We start from the raw sequence: 15,974 nt of genomic DNA, 5'->3' as shown, positions 1-15,974 counted from the left end.
ATTGTTGTTTACCTGGATATATGCTATCACACAACAGAAAAACAAACCACCAGATGATACATAGCACATAACAGTCTAGTAAGTGTTTTTTTTTTTTTTTTTTACACACATCTGGATAGTCTATTGTGATTTATTCTCCTCCATTGTAAGATTTATCTGTGTCTCTACCTTCCCTCCTCCCCTCCCCTCCCCTGCACCCAGTGGTAGTGAGTGGGGCAGTGAAGCATGTCTTAGTGAGACCTGGTGAATAGTAATGAACTGAGCCTGTATGTCTATTTGATGGAAAGGGAGAAGGAGAGACAGAATAGAGTCGGGTCTGGGGCTGGTAGCGGCAGGGAGACAGTGAAACTGGGTTTTTCTTGAAGCATTGATGCGGTACAAGCTGTGATCTGAATGTACAGGGAGCCGGGGAGAAGAGGAGGGATGAAGATTAATTTCTCCCCACCATCTAACCATTCTCCAACACACTCTCTTCTCCTTTTCCTCATCAGTCTTGTACTACAGAGCTGATCAAGATGTCGTGACATTTTACATGTTAGTTATTTAGCAGACACCCTTACCTAGAGCGACTTACAGTAGTGAGTGCATCCATGTTCAATTTTTCCCCTTACTAGTCGCAATGTGGGCATCGAACCCACAACCCTGGCATTGCAAGCGCCATGCTCTACCAACTGAGCCTCATGGGACATCGTGACCTAAACCTTTTTACTAATTAAATCTTCAACAATTCACACACATTTCTTCTTCCCTCTGGTTTCTTGCCCTTTATTTCTCTCCCCTTCCACTTACGTATACAGTAGCTCATATTCTCCCCCCTTCCCTTCACCCCATTTTCTCAAAGGGGAATGTGTTAACAGGGGAGGCGGATGGAAGGAGGGAGAAGAAAGCTGAGAGAGAGAGTGTGAATGTGGCTCAGAGAGGGGCATAGCACCTGCTGGCTTCATCCCTGCACACTACATTCTTCCTCTGCCAGTGATGGACTGTTTAAGGGGACAAAGAAGGAATAAAGAAGGCCTGAACAAAGAATAGTGAAAAAGCTCTTTGAGGAATGAGGATTTTCCTGCATTGATTTGAGTCCCAGTGCTTCTCTGACATGTTTGGATTGCCTGCTCTTTTCTTCCCTGTAAATCCACACATTTTCTGTGCTGGGAGTAGATGTCGAAGTTCATGTCAATTTCGGCAGTTATAATCTAACAGATTAAACAAAATGTACAACATTTTCCAATCTGGATGTTGATAAACTAAGATTCTTTGAGAATAATCAGCAGCCGCCCACTGCCTGCAAGGATCAACTGGAGTGCTATGGTTGAAAGGAAGGGGACACAATAGACACCCCCCTACCTCAACCCTCTCTTTTATCCTCTGCATCCCTCCTCTTCTCCCCGGCTCCAACACACATGGGCACACTGCCAACTCGGAATCTTAAGAACTCTCATTCAAAGAAACCCCCTAAAATAAGGACTTGTTAAAAGCCAGGACACATTCTCTCTCCCAGTCCTTGTGTTTTTCCCCTTTCATTTCCCCATGTGAAGAGGGATTTTTGCTTGATTATTCTCCATCATAGCAACTGGGGTTTCTAAAATTGCCATTCCAGCAGCATTTCGTCAGATTTGTGAATTTATGAGTATTGTCAGCAATTGATCCTCCAAAAGTCTCTCTCTCTCTCTCTTTCAGTTTTCATTCTGCTTTACTCCCTCGGTCTCTCCAGTCTTCTCTCGCCTCCTGCTTACACATTAACTCCTCCCCCCCACTACCCATTGTCTCTCTACAGTATCAGGCTGAGGGGATGCCATAGCCTACTCGCTCCAGCGAGGACACAGCCAGAAGATGAGGAAATGGAGGTAAGTGAAAGATTTATTACATCGAATAAATCTGCCCATCAGTAAACTGTGGGCTTAGGGCTAGTGTGTGAAAGCTACTTGTCCATGTTTTGATAATTGTTATCTGGTTGTATGAAAAAGGCAGCTTCAAATAAGAAGATCTTACTGTTGTTCTTCTGCTTACAGAATGCAGTGTTTGGTCTGTGATAGTGACTGTGTAGTCTGACAGTAGTAGGTGCATGTGTATTGAATGAATAGTGGGTTGCAATGTGACTCGCTAGACATTTGATTGCTCTCCCTTATTCCTGTGTATTAGGGAAACAAGCAAATACCTCTGTGAGATGGAGTTTAAAACACAACTGCAAATAATGGAATGTATCGTATCCTGCACTGTAATAGTGAAGGGCAACCCAGAACCTCTGCACTTAGAATCTCTTTTATCTTCATTTTGTTTTGTCCATTACTCCACAGTATGTATGTGATTACATTCCACACAGACATATATTACATGCACACTGACATACACTTCTGGTGTGTCTGACAGTGTGACAATGACTTCAATTGGCTCCCAGTGGAGATGAAACGTTGTAGGATGTTTGGGATTAGTGCTAATCCTCCTGGCTGTGCTTCCCTGAGATTCACCTTATCGTCTGGCCAGTGTCTGACACACAGCAGAGCAGAGGCCTTGCTAATTTATGCCTGGACATGCATCAGTAGGCTCCCTGGCGTTATGGGATCTGGAGGAGGGAGGGGGCCAGAGGAGGCTGTCAACCCAAGGTTTGAATTGGGTGTCTGGGGAAAGGAGACTTATTAGGGGTGTGAGAGCTCACTGCCTTCCAAAAAAGTGAGCAGGGAATATTCTCACCAATAATAGCCATCTAATGTCTGCCGGACAAATGAATGATCACCCTGGCTGGCTGGGAGACTATTAGAACAGAATAACAATGAGATGGGACAATAGTACAATGACAGGCAAGATGGTACAGTAAGTTACTAGAACATTGTCATATAATTTTAGGTACTGTAGGGCCTTCATATCTAAAGCATTAATTCCAGGTACAAAGGACAGTGCAAATCAAGCTGAATGTACTGTAGCCTTAGTTCTATTGCATTTTGGCCTGTCCTCTGTACACTTTCTGTCTTAAGATGGCCTGACTCTTTTGCACCTATAATACAGCTATATACACTGAGTGTACCAAACATTAGGAACACCTTCCTAATATTAAGTATTAACTTTTATCCTCAGAACAGCCTCAATTTGTCAAGGCATGTACTCTACAAGGTGTCGAAAGCGTTCCACAGGGATGCTGGCCCATGTTGACTCCAATGCTTCCCATAGTTGTGTCAAGTTGGCTGGATGTCCTTTGGGTGGTGGACCATTCTTGACACATACAGGAAATTTTAACTGAAAATGAAAAACCCAGCAGCATTGCAGTTCTTGACACAAACCGGTGCGCCTGGCACCTAATACCATACCCCGTTCAAAGGCACTTAAATCTTTTGTCTTGCCCATTCACCCTCTGAATGGCACACATACACAATTCATGTCTCAATTGTCTAAAGGCTTAAAAACCCTTCTTTAACCTGTCTCCTCCCCTTTATCTACAAGGATTGAAGTGGGTTTACCAGTGACATCAATAAGGGATCATAGTTTTCACCTGGATTCACATGGTCAGTTTATGTCATGGAAAGAGCAGGTGTTCTTAATGTTTTAATATACTCAGTCTACAAACCCCACATGGAAAAGTGCAGGTTTAAGAACAAAATTGGTTGGCAGTCTATAATCGTCCTACCCTCTTTGTGTTTTGTCTGAATAACTGTCCACTGCAGAGCAGAAGCCCTGTTCTGCAGTGGACAGTCACAGCCGTACAGGAAGCTTTGTGCTCGAGTTCAGAGAAAAAAAAGCTTGCCTCAATGGGGCTTTTGTTGTTTGAGTTGGAGACACAGAAAGCACCAGAAACTCTGAACACTGACTGACAAATACCTGGCCCCCCTGTGCCTCAAATACCTCAGCTTTGCTCTCGATACAATTTCAACAAATACTGCCTCTGTCCTCCTAGGTTCCCCATTTTCTTCCCTGAGCTAGACTACAGCATCCAGGCATTTTATGTTTGTACTTTTTCCTCAGCAGAGATGGCCAGCTTGAATGACCCGAATAAAGTGAACAGGGGATGTGTCTGACTGGTACAGACCAATAAAGAGAAGGGGTGAGTTAACAGTGATTGAGTTAAAAGCCCAATGTAGTCAAAAACATGATTCTCCTGTGTTTTATATATATTTCCACACTATGAAATTATGAAAATGATAATGCCATTTTAGTGTAAGAACATTTAGAAAATAGAGCCTGAAATTTCAGCCTGTTCTTGTGGCCTTCCTGGTGACATCAGCAGGCGGTGAATTAGTTCATAGACCAATAAGAAACAGAGTTCCAAACCTCTCTGTCAAAAACAGCTAGTGTTCAGTTTCRCCCTCCCCATCAGACCACTCCCAGAGAGTCCTAGCAAAATTCTTGCTTGAGAAATTGCTCTTTACTAAGAAGCTCTTGAACATTTTAAACAAAAACAATCACAGTAAGGTACTTAATAGTTACCCAGAAATGATTTGATATTAAGATAAAAATGGCTGCATTGGACCTTTAACAGTGATTTATGTATGTATTTCAGTCAGAAGGGCTGCACAGAAGACATTGCACTAATGGTAGGTACAGTTGGCCCGTTTGTTAAATAATGTGTTTGGATGTCTCTATAGCTTTGGGTATGCTGTATAGGGAATTGGTTTGCAACAGAAGAACATTCATTTCTATTGCATTGTTTTTGATTAAAAATAATTCTTGAGGTATGAGGGTTGTGTGTTTTGGACTTATCCTGGAAACACTGTTAGGCTACCAGTTTTGATTGAACAAGGCTGAGTCTCTAAAAATAGCATATCTTAAATGGGCAGACTGTTCTGTCCATGCAACTAAAGCTTATCGTCCAGTTCCCAATCCCAAATATTGCCTCTGTTTGCACAAAGATTTAGTTAATTACCCAAAACTGCTTAGTTCTCTGTGTCTCAGTCATGAATGAATCAATGCTGAGGTCATTCTCCAATCCTTTGTCTGTGGTTCCAAACGTCAGGAAGAGGCCTGCCACTGAATAGAAATGACTGTTTACATAATCTGTCTTGTATTCACTGCTTCCCTTTAAAACCACAAACACCCTTTTGATTAACGCTTTACCTTTTCCCTTTAGACATTGATTGAAAGATTTGGAAAGAGTATTTCTGTAATTGGGTATTAAATGGCTTGCAGATAGATATTTTAGAATGATGCGTTGAATAGGGATCACTGTACGTATAGCCTAATATTTGAGTTTCCTCCGTCAAAAACACAATTCATGTTCATTCACCGAGGAATCAGTTGGAAAAATAAAAGAATAATGAGATACTATAATTTATTTCCTCCGAGGCCTTGAATACTACCAGTTCAGTTTCTTTGGTCAATTATTCAAAGGGATATGAGTTTTAAATCCTGACCAGTGCCTCCCTGCAACCTGCCCGTTATAATTACTATTTTTCCAGCTTTTGATATTAAAATAATGTGTCTCAACATATTGCTGCATAACATTTTGGAGGCTAATAAACAAAAGAAGCACATTGGGACTATTCAGAAGTTTGTTGTTTTCCCTGATCATTTAGTCACGCCTGTGTTCTATGGCTTTCTATTCCTATGTGATTTCTCTCTGGTATGTCATGTAGGGTTTAAAGCCATTGTGTACAGAGTGGAAACGCAACCAGGGTACCGACTCTATTCTAAACATAGACCATGAGGAAGGAATATAATTTTGCTTCTATCACTTGCATATAGTCATAGCCTCTTTAATTATTGTACATCTATTACTTATTGATTCATAGGGCGGCGCACAATTGGCCCAGCGTTGTAAGGATTAGTGGAGGGTTTGGCCGGGGGTAGGCCATCATTGTAAAATAAGAATTTGTTCTTAACTGACTTGCCTAGTTAAATAAAAGTTAAATAAAATTAAAATAACCATAGATATCGCAAAATCTGTTCTCCAAATCAACAATAGGATCTTCATATAACATTTTAAATAGCCAAATAATATTTTTTGTCTGAAAATTAATCAAATCAGCTGTCCATCATTTAGTGATAGCCTAAAGCAGTAACACCTTCTATCCTTTGTGTTGGAGATAGGATGTAGTATCCTGTCAGATCCTTATCCTCCCTCCAGCTGCTCAGTCCCCTATCTACATCTGCCTAGATGCCTAGAGCACTGTTTAAAAATCTGGCATTCCTCCCTGCCTGGAGCAAATGCAATGAGGTTGGTACTCTATCACTGTCTATGTCCACATGCCAGTAAATCTGCCTCAGTCACCTTGTTTGGCATGTGTATCCTTTTAAAACAGCTGTTGTACTCACATCATCCACCTTTTCAAGGAGTAAATAAAACCTGTCTCTGAGAAAACTGCCAGGAAGAGGGAATGGCTGCTGAAGCCACTGGGTGTAATAATGTAAGACAATTGTAACAAAACGAGGACCCAAGCCCGCCACTGTGATCTCATGGGAAACAAACCAAACCCAGACACTTAGCCTACATACAGGTAGGCAAACTGGTAACAGGATATTTGTTACTCAGGTCCTATAGTACAGGGCATAGCTTAGGCCTACCTTTCGAAGCCGGTAAACCAATAAGCATCCTCTTTTCTTCTGCAAGCATGACTGTATGCTCAAGCTTCCACATTCTTTCTATGTCTTGGGTTCTTTATGCCAGCCTAAATGACAGAAGACGACAGGAAAAATGGATAACTATGGAGGGTCCGGAGGATATGGAAAACGACTGAGCAAGAGGTAGGTTACGTCACCTGTGGACCTCCTCATAGGTACTGTATGGGCATGTTTCGGTTTATCCTGAGAATGAAACATCTATAACATATACTCACACATTTTATATATATACACTGCTCAAAAAAATAAAGGGAACACTTAAACAACACAATGTAACTCCAAGTCAATCACACTTCTGTGAAAATCAAACTGTCCACTTAGGAAGCAACACTGATTGACAATAAATGTCACATGCTGTTGTGCAAATGGAATAGACAACAGGTGGAAATTATAGGCAATTAGCAAGACACCCCCAATAAAGGAGTGGTTCTGCAGGTGGTGACCACAGACCACTTCTCAGTACCTATGCTTCCTGGCTGATGTTTTGGTCACTTTTGAATGCTGGCGGTGCTTTCACTCTAGTGGTAGCATGAGACGGAGTCTACAACCCACACAAGTGGCTCAGGTAGTGCAGCTCATCCAGGATGGCACATCACACTCGAGCGTGCAAGAAGTTGCTTGTCTGTCAGCGTAGTGCCAGAGCATGGAGGCACTACCAGGAAACAGGCCAGTACATCAGGAGACGTGGAGAGGTCGTAGGAGGGTAACAACCACAGCAGCGACCGCTACCTCCGCCTTTGTGCAAGGAGAGCAGGAGGAGCACTGCCAGAGCCCTGCAAAATGACCTCCAGCAGGCCACAAATGTGCATGTGTCTGCTCAAACGGTCAGAAACAGACTCCATGAGGGTGGTATGAGGGCCCGACGTCCACAGGTGGGGGTTGTGCTTACAGCCCAACACCGTGCAGGACCGTTGGCATTTGCCAGAAACACAAGATTGGCAAATTCGCCACTGGCCCCTGTGCTCTTCACAGATGAAAGCAGGTTCACACTGAGCACATTGTGACAGACGTGACAGAGTCTGGAGACCCGTGGAGAACTTCTGCTGCCTGCAACATCCTCCAGCATGACCGGTTTGCGTGGGGTCAGTCATGGTGTGGGGTGGCATTTCTTTGGGGGCTGCACAGCCCTCCATGTGCCCGCCAGAGGTAGCCTGACTCCATTAGGTACCGAGATGAGATCCTCAGACCCCTTGTGAGACCATATGCTGGTGCGGTTGGCCCTGGGTTCCTCCTAATGCAAGACAATGCTAGACCTCATGTGGCTGGAGGGTGTCAGCAGTTCCTGCAAGAGGAAGGCATTGATGCTATGGACTGGCCCGCCCGCTTCCCCAGACCTGAATCCAATTGAGCACATCTGGACATCATGTCTCCCTCCATCCACCAACGCCACGTTGCACACAGACTGTCCAGGAGTTGCGGATGCTTTTAGTCCAGATCTTGGAGGAATCCCTCAGGAGACCATCAGCCACCTCATCAGAGCATGCCCAGGCATTGTAGGGAGTCTACAGGCACGTGGAAGCACACACACTACTGAGCCTCATTTTGACTTGTTTAAGGACATTACATCAAAGTTGGATCACCTGTAGTGTGGTTTCCACTTTAGTTTTGAGTGTGACTCCAAATCCAGACCTCCATGGTTGATAAATTTGATTCCATTGATAATTGTTGTGTGATTTTGTTGTCACACATTCAACTATGTAAAGAAAAAAGTATTTAATAGGAATATTTAATTCATTCAGACTAGGATGTTATTTTAGTGTTCCCTTATTTTTTGAGCATATATATATATGTACAACACACAACACATATATATACACATATATATATATACACACACACACACACATTATACACACACATATATATATATATATATATATATATATATATATATATAATATATATACACACATACAGTTGAAGTCGGAAGTTTACATACACTTAGTTGGAATCATTAAAACTTGTTTTTCAACCACTCCACAAATTATTGTTAACAAACTTTAGTTTGACAAGTCGGTTTGGACTCTATTTCGTGCATGACACAAGTCATTTTTCCAACAATTGTTACAAACAATTGTTTATTTCACTTATAATTCACTGTATCACAATTCCAGGGTCAGAAGTTGACATAAACTAAGTTGACTTGCCTTTAAACAGCTTGGAAAATTCCAGAAAATTATGTCATGGCTTTAGAAGCTTCTGATAGCTAATTGACATTATTTCGAGTCAATTGGAGTTACCTGTGATGTATTTCAAGGCTACTGTTCAAACTCAGTGCCTCTTTCTTGACATCATAGGGAAATCAAAAAAAATCATCCAAACCTCAGGAAATAAATTGTCGACCTCCACAAGTCTGGTTCATCCTTGTGAGCAATTTCCAAATGCCTGAAGGTACCACCATCTGTACAAACAATAGTACGCATGTACAAACACCATGGGACCACGCAGCCATCACACCGCTCAGGAAGGAGACGCGTTCTGTCTCCTAGAGATGAACGTACTTTGGTGCGAAAAGTGCAAATCAATCCCAGAACAACAGCAAAGGACCTTTTGAAGATGCTGGAGGAAACAGGTACAAAGCATCTAGATCCACTGTAAAATGAGTCCTATATTGACATAACCTGAAAAGTCGCCATAAAAAAGCCCGACTACGGTTTGCAACTGCACATGGGGACAAAGATCGTACTTTTTGGAGAAATGTCCTCTGGTCTGATGAAACAAAAATAGAACTGTTTGGCCTTAATGACCATCGTTATGTTTGGAGGAAAAAGGGGGAGGCTTGGAAGCCGAAGAACACCATCCCAACCATGAAGCACGGGGGTGGCAGCATAATGTTGTGGGGTTGCTTTGCTGAGGGACTGGTGCACTTCACAAAATAGATGGCATCATGAGGAAGGAAAATTATGTGGAGATATTGAAGCAACATCTCAAGACATCAGTCAGGAAGGTAAAGCTTGGTCGCAAATGGGTCTTCCAAATGAACAATTTGGAAGCATACTTCCAAGCATACTTCCAAAGTTGTGGCAAAATGGCTTAAGGACAACAAAGTCAAGGTATTGGAGTGGCCATCACAAAGCCCTGACATCAATCCCATAGAAAATGTGTGTGCAGAACTGAAAAAGCGTGTGCGAGCAAGGAGGCCTACAAACCTGACTCAGTTACACCAGCTCTGTCAGGAGGAATGGGCCAAAATTCACCCAACTTATTGTGAGAAGCTTGTGGAAGGCTACCCGAAACGTTTGACCCAAGTAAAACATTTTAAAGGCAATGCTATCAAATACTAATTGAGTGTATGTAATCTTCTGACCCACTGGGAATGTGATGAGAGAAATAAAAGCTGAAATAAATAATTCTCTCTACTATTATTCTGACATTTCACATTCTTAAAATAAAGTGGTGATCCTAACTGACCTAAAACATGGTATTTTTACTAGGATTAAATGTCAGGAATTGTGAAAAACTGAGTTTAAATGTATTTGGCTAAGGTGTAGGTAAACTTCCGACTTTAACTGTATCTATATATATATATATGACAAACCTGGTAAAGTACAAAAATCTACCTGTTGCTTCACCAAATGATGCCCCAGCCAGCCTCACATGTAAATGTAGAAAAGTATTTAGTCAAAGTGACAGTTGTAAACGCAAGCAAGTGTGACTTGAAAAAGCATTTAATCAAGAAGCGACACAAAAGTAATTCGGCGCCAAATCAGAGAAACAGACGACAACCGAACCGTGCCTGCATTGCAGTACCAGCCAAACAAAGGTAACTATTTTAAGGCTATAAGCGCTAAATAATGCATAAAAACGGTATCAACAACTAATGTCAGTTAATACTATTAAAGTGAAATGCCACTGACGTAGCTAAGAAATCATGACTAGTCTGATTCAATTAGCTCAGTTAGCTAACTTACTGTAGCTCCTACAGTTGCAGCTGCTTGCTTGACCATGTTGGCTGGCAAATCAAGTAACTCGTCCCCTCTGCCCTCTTCCAGGCGTGAGCACCTGTTTCTCCGGCTGAGTGACGCCGTAGCTAGCTAGCAACGATTGCTGGTTCATTGGCATTGGACCGTCTCTTTACTTGAATAGCTAGCTTGCTAAACAAGTTGGCATATTGCTTGCTTTGGTGTATTGGTCGGCCCCTGGACGCGTGACATGCCCGTGTTTGTAGAAGACCCCGCTCAGTTCTCCAAGCCGAGACTGAAGTCGGAGTTAATAGCCCACAACGTCACCCTGCCTGCGGTGGAGAGCAAGAAGCAAGTTTATGTGGAACTATATTTGAAACATATCGTTCAGAAAAGTGCTGCAGATTTTTCTAGTGATGAGGAAGATGACGATGTTGTTGAAGTACAGGACAGTCAGGACTTTGTAAGTAGACCTATCATGTCAATCGGATGGCTAGCTAATTATTTTGTATCAAGTAGCTCGAGTGAAACGCTCTATAACGTATACTGGATCAAGCCAACATATGTGTTCTGATCTAGATCAATTGAGCTTTCTATACCCAGTCCTCCTAATCTATTTGGGAATAGGAATCGATCTCATATAAACTCTGATCATAAGTAATTTATGCGGTTTTATCAGCATCCAGGATTAGACCCACCCGTTGTTTAATATTATGTGTCCCTCCCTTATTCAGTAATTTGCACACCAGGGAACGTTCAAATGGTTTTAGCTTAGCAGAGGTAGTCAACTATAAACTAATACTATACTTTACTGTACTTTATACTATACTAACATTTAGCATGCAGTGTTTGCTATGTCTATGGGGTCAGATCTTCTGGTAAACTAAGTTAAACATGTTCTTGATACTGTCCCAGGGTGACTGCCTATAGTAAAGGCAGGACACAAGGTTGCATGCAGCTGTTGTAACCCCATATCAACTAATACCCTGAACTCTGCAAGGTCAGCTATATAGTCGGCCTGGCTGGCTGGCTGGTCTGCAGAGGGGGGGCAGGGGAGGGTGAAGGGAGCAGGMAGGGGCCCATGAAGGGGGGGTCTTCCAGAACTGAGTCACCAATGCCATGCCATCATTCAGTGTGGTTTCACACTTAACTAGAGCGTTCAACAAGAATTAGCTTTTTGGTCTTAATTTAAGGTTAGCAGTGTGGTTAATGTTATGTTTCAAATCAGATTTTAAGAAGATACATTGTAGAAATAGGCACCATCCAGAGCATCCTGACTGGTTGCATCACCGCCTGGTATGGCAACTGCTCGGCATCCGACTGTAAGGCGCTACTGAGGGTAGTGCTTACTGTAGTGGTGCTCGGGTCAGCTGTTTGTTCTCCGGCAAGACATTTCTAATAACCCATCTGCAACCGCACGACTATATGTGATAAAATGAAAATCTGAGGCTCTCTCCCAACCCTAACCCGCAAATATAGAAAATGCGCTATAGGCGACATTCAAAGACTGCAGAACGATTTTTTTGACAGGGGGTGCACGATTTTGTTTTGCCCGATTTAGATATGTTTCTGCTTATAATTTACAACATGTTGGTAGGCTATTTGTTAGTCAACTTGTCTATAATGAGATACTTGTAGCTTTTCTTTTGTCATATGTTGCCCTTGACGACTAAATATACCCTTGCACAAAATAATAATGTAATAGATCGATATAATTAATTCTTCAATCTATAGTAGTTGACATCGGTAAAGTTTTTTCTGTCATCTTTTGCGGAGCAAAGACGTTTATGGACTGGGATGAAAATACAATAAAGCAATGCATATTTTATGTAGTTGAAATACTATCAACTTTTATTATGAAGACAGCACCTCTACAGATCGTATCTAACTGAGCATTGCATTCTCTCAAGATGCAGAAAGAAATCAATCATATTTCTCCACTCCTGTTACCAAATCCAAATTTTGCTGACATTTGGTGTATTATTTTACTGCAAGAAATGCTTAATTTTGCAGGAGTTATTATTAATAATAAACTGTGTGCTACCAGTCCTGAATGCTGATTGGCTGACAGCCGTGGTATATCAGACCGTATACCACAGGTATGACAAAACATATTATTTTTACTGCCCTAATTACGTTGGTAACCAGTAGCAATAAGGCACCTCGGGGGTTCGTGGTATATGGCCAATATATCACGGCTAAGGGCTGTGTCCAGGCACTCGTCGTGCCTAAGAATAGCCCTTAGTCGTGGTATATTGGCCATATACCACACCCCCTCGTGCCTTATTGCTTAAGACTATAGCCCAATTTGCACAGGACTAGTTTTTACTAGAGAACGTTGGTTATGTATTTATTACCCCAGAATATACGTTATTCCTGAGGACAATTCAGACGGGATATGCCCCCAGTAATTATTGTTTTTTAAATTGACCGTTTTGACGGAATCCTGGAGGTTTGTTTTTCTAGGTGTGAAGATATTTCAACAAGTCCAGGCGATAACAGGATACACTGATAATTCGAGCTTGGTTCCCAAGTTTCTAAACCATACCAAACCATCTTTATTATAGTGTCGCCATAATATTTGAATTGAGGAAGTGTGATCATAATCATTAGGATATTTTACCGATCCGCAGTAGAAGACTTCCTAAATGCCCCCCAGCCTTCAGATGTGTTTAACAGTTAACTTGCGCTTGATATGCGTTTTCAGGTTATGGATGAGAAAGTGAACTTGTTCCAAACGTGTAGCTCAGTTGGATGCTGCTTTGCGATCTATTAACAGCAAGGGTTGCGTTTAACAGGCGCAATATTTTTTTAATGGTGCATTTGGTGATGTTCAATTCATTTGCACAAAACATATAAACAAAAGCATTCACTGTGAAAGTTGTTACGTGTAGGCCATTCATATATAGGCTATGTGTAGCACTTTGTTCAATTTATCCACTCAGGTCTTGTTTTCTTGCTCAAACCGTGAGCAACACCTGTAAAACTCAGACATTTTCTCTCAAAACACAGGGATGTCGATTCACACTGGACTAGTATTATTAACAGTAGGTTATTCTGGTTAGTCGTTCAGATTTCAGTTTTCATTTAACCCATCTAAACAGTAGGCTACAGTTCCCCTGACATGCCATAGGCCTATTTGAAGTCCTGTCTTGTGTGACTGTCAAATTTGTAAAGCACCTCACAATCATCACATAAAAATATTTTTTTACATTCAAACAGCTCTCCTGTGAAGTTGTGACTTGTGACATACGCCTAGTTTCCTAAATCGGGTCACATAACATCGCCGGCACTGCTATCATCCTCTTTTACCACTTCACCAAATCTTTTCCTAACATTACTTGTCTGGCCCTCCCTTCTCTTTATTTTCAACTCTCATTTCGCAGCATTTATCTTTTTCTTTTTGCCTCTGTGGATTGATAACTTTTTCTGCCCATTCCCAAAAGCATCATTTGGGGATTGGCTGTGTAGGCAATTTGGCGCGCATACAGTTAAGCCCTAAAGTTTAGGGTTATGCACTCATTCCAGATAGCCTAAAATAATGAAAGAAAAACCTCAATGTACATTATGTAAATTGCACAATAATGATACATTTCTGTTTTTTAAAGGTATTGTTTCTCTTTATTCCACCTGCCCGCTACCCACCCGCCCTACAGCCACACAATATTTAATGACCCTAAACCCAGCCTGTGGGGACTGGCGGGTTATGAGTCAACCCGCGCATCACTATCATACGGCCCAGTACATCACTGGGGCCAAGCTTCCTGCCATCCAGGACCTCTACTAGGCGTGTCAGAGGAAGGCCCAAAAAATTGTCAGACTCCAGCCACCCAAGTCATAGCCTGTTCTCTCTGCTACTGCATGGCAGGTGGTACCGGAGTGTCAAGTGTAGGTCGAAAAGGCTCCTTAACAGCTTCTACCCCCAAGCAATAAATCTGCTGAACAACTAATCAAATGGATACCCGGACTATATGCATTGACCCCCCCCCCCTTTTTTTTTACGCTGCTGTTTATTATCTATCCATAGTCACTTTACCCTTACCTACATGTACATATTACCTTGACTAACCTGTACCCCATTCACATTGACTCGGTACCCCCTGTATATAGCCTCATTATTGTTATTTTATTGTGTTACTTTTTTTGGTTTATTTAGTAAATATTTTCTTAACTGTATTGTTGGATAAGGGCTTGTAAGTAAGCATTTCACGGTAAGGTCTACACCTGTTGTTTTCAGCGTATTTGACAAATCCGATTTGATTTGGTTTAGCTGTAATAGTGACTTTGGCTCTGGTAACTAACACCCGGGTTGTGTTCTCAGATGTCTTCTCAGCTGCTTTCTCTGGTCGAACACATGCTTGATGCTTTCAAAGGCTGCTGATGCTGTACCTGATTGCCGTCTTTGCAACTTACAGCACTGTCAGCTAGTCTGCTAGTCTGTCAAAGAATATATATGAACACTGAAGTATTTTTCAATAAAGGCTAGAACCAAGCATTATGGATAAGTTGAATTGTAGACAAAACAGGGTGTCTTCTATAGAAGCTGTAATGGGGGTGGAATTTGAACCGCTGTTAAACCACTTTGTACAACTTGCCGTTATATTGATGTTCTGCTGTAACAGCTAGCTTATCGTGATGTTTGATTCAGCATTCAATTGTCATTATAGTAGACATGATACATATATGTTTCTATCAGTACGATCAACATGACTGTTTTACCCTGTCTAGTTTAAAAGACAGTTCTCAGTTATGGTAAAAGTTGTGTAATGTGTTTTCATCATACATGGTAATTTGTTCTCCCCACAGGAAGAGGAGAAAGATCCAGAGATGTTAGACCCCAGTGTACTGACAGATGATGAGCTCAAGACCACACTACTGAAATATGGAGTGGAAGCTGGACCCATTGTAGGTGAGATTATTCCCAGACTACACTGTTTACAGACGGTCTATTTATCTATATTATTATACAATGTATTCTCATCTAATATTTGTGTGTGTGATAGCCACCACTAGGTCTATATATGAGAGGAAGTTGCAGAGGCTACTAAAACCTGCCCAGCCCAGGCAGAACGGTGGCACAGGGGATGCAGACCAGTACTCAGACAGTGAAGGGGAGGAAGAGTCGGGTATGATCATTAAGATGTAACTTTCTAATGTCAACTTTGGGATCAGAGTGAAATGTGTGTGTCTCTGTCTGTCCTGTGTGTGTATATATATATATACAGTGGGGAGAACAAGTATTTGATACACTGCCGATTTTGCAGGTTTTCCTACTTACAAAGCATGTAGAGGTCTGTAATTTCTATCATGGGTACACTTCAACTATGAGAGACGGAATCTAAAACAAAAATCCAGAAAATCACATTGTATGATTTTTAAGTAATTAATTTGCATTTTATTGCATGACATAAGTATTTGATACATCAAAAAAGCAGATCTTAATATTTGGTACAGAAACCTTTGTTTGCAATTACAGAGATCATACGTTTCCTGTAGTTCTTGACCAGGTTTGCACACACTGCAGCAGGGATT

The 15,974-nt window shown here is 41.7% G+C and overlaps 1 protein-coding gene and 1 long non-coding RNA gene across 4 annotated transcripts in view; one reads left to right on the top strand and one right to left on the bottom strand.

Moving 5' to 3' along the window:
• Nucleotides 1-6,483: 6,483 nt before the first annotated feature.
• On the bottom strand, nucleotides 6,484-10,539 carry LOC111966614 (uncharacterized). The gene is made up of 2 exons (XR_002877666.1): nucleotides 10,452-10,539; nucleotides 6,484-6,587 (listed from the first exon to the last, which is right to left on the bottom strand). It is a non-coding gene; the product is annotated as an uncharacterized lncRNA (long non-coding RNA).
• A 120-nt stretch (nucleotides 10,540-10,659) lies between these two features.
• The window catches only part of lemd1 (LEM domain containing 1), a 13,418-nt gene continuing 8,103 nt past the window's right edge, over nucleotides 10,660-15,974 (top strand). For all 3 annotated transcript variants that reach the window (XM_023991429.2, XM_023991426.2, XM_023991418.2), the window contains exons 1-3: nucleotides 10,660-10,905; nucleotides 15,249-15,351; nucleotides 15,446-15,568. In XM_023991429.2, coding sequence (XP_023847197.1) covers nucleotides 10,693-10,905; nucleotides 15,249-15,351; nucleotides 15,446-15,568 — 439 coding nt within the window. In that variant the 5' untranslated portion in view covers nucleotides 10,660-10,692. The remainder of the gene's footprint in view (nucleotides 10,906-15,248; nucleotides 15,352-15,445; nucleotides 15,569-15,974) is intronic.

Source organism: Salvelinus sp. IW2-2015, linkage group LG7 (genome assembly GCF_002910315.2).
Source record: "Salvelinus sp. IW2-2015 linkage group LG7, ASM291031v2, whole genome shotgun sequence".
NCBI classification, from domain to species: domain Eukaryota; kingdom Metazoa; phylum Chordata; class Actinopteri; order Salmoniformes; family Salmonidae; genus Salvelinus; species Salvelinus sp. IW2-2015.
Note: the sequence above shows the minus strand (reverse complement) of the source record. Positions and strands in the feature narration are given on the sequence as shown.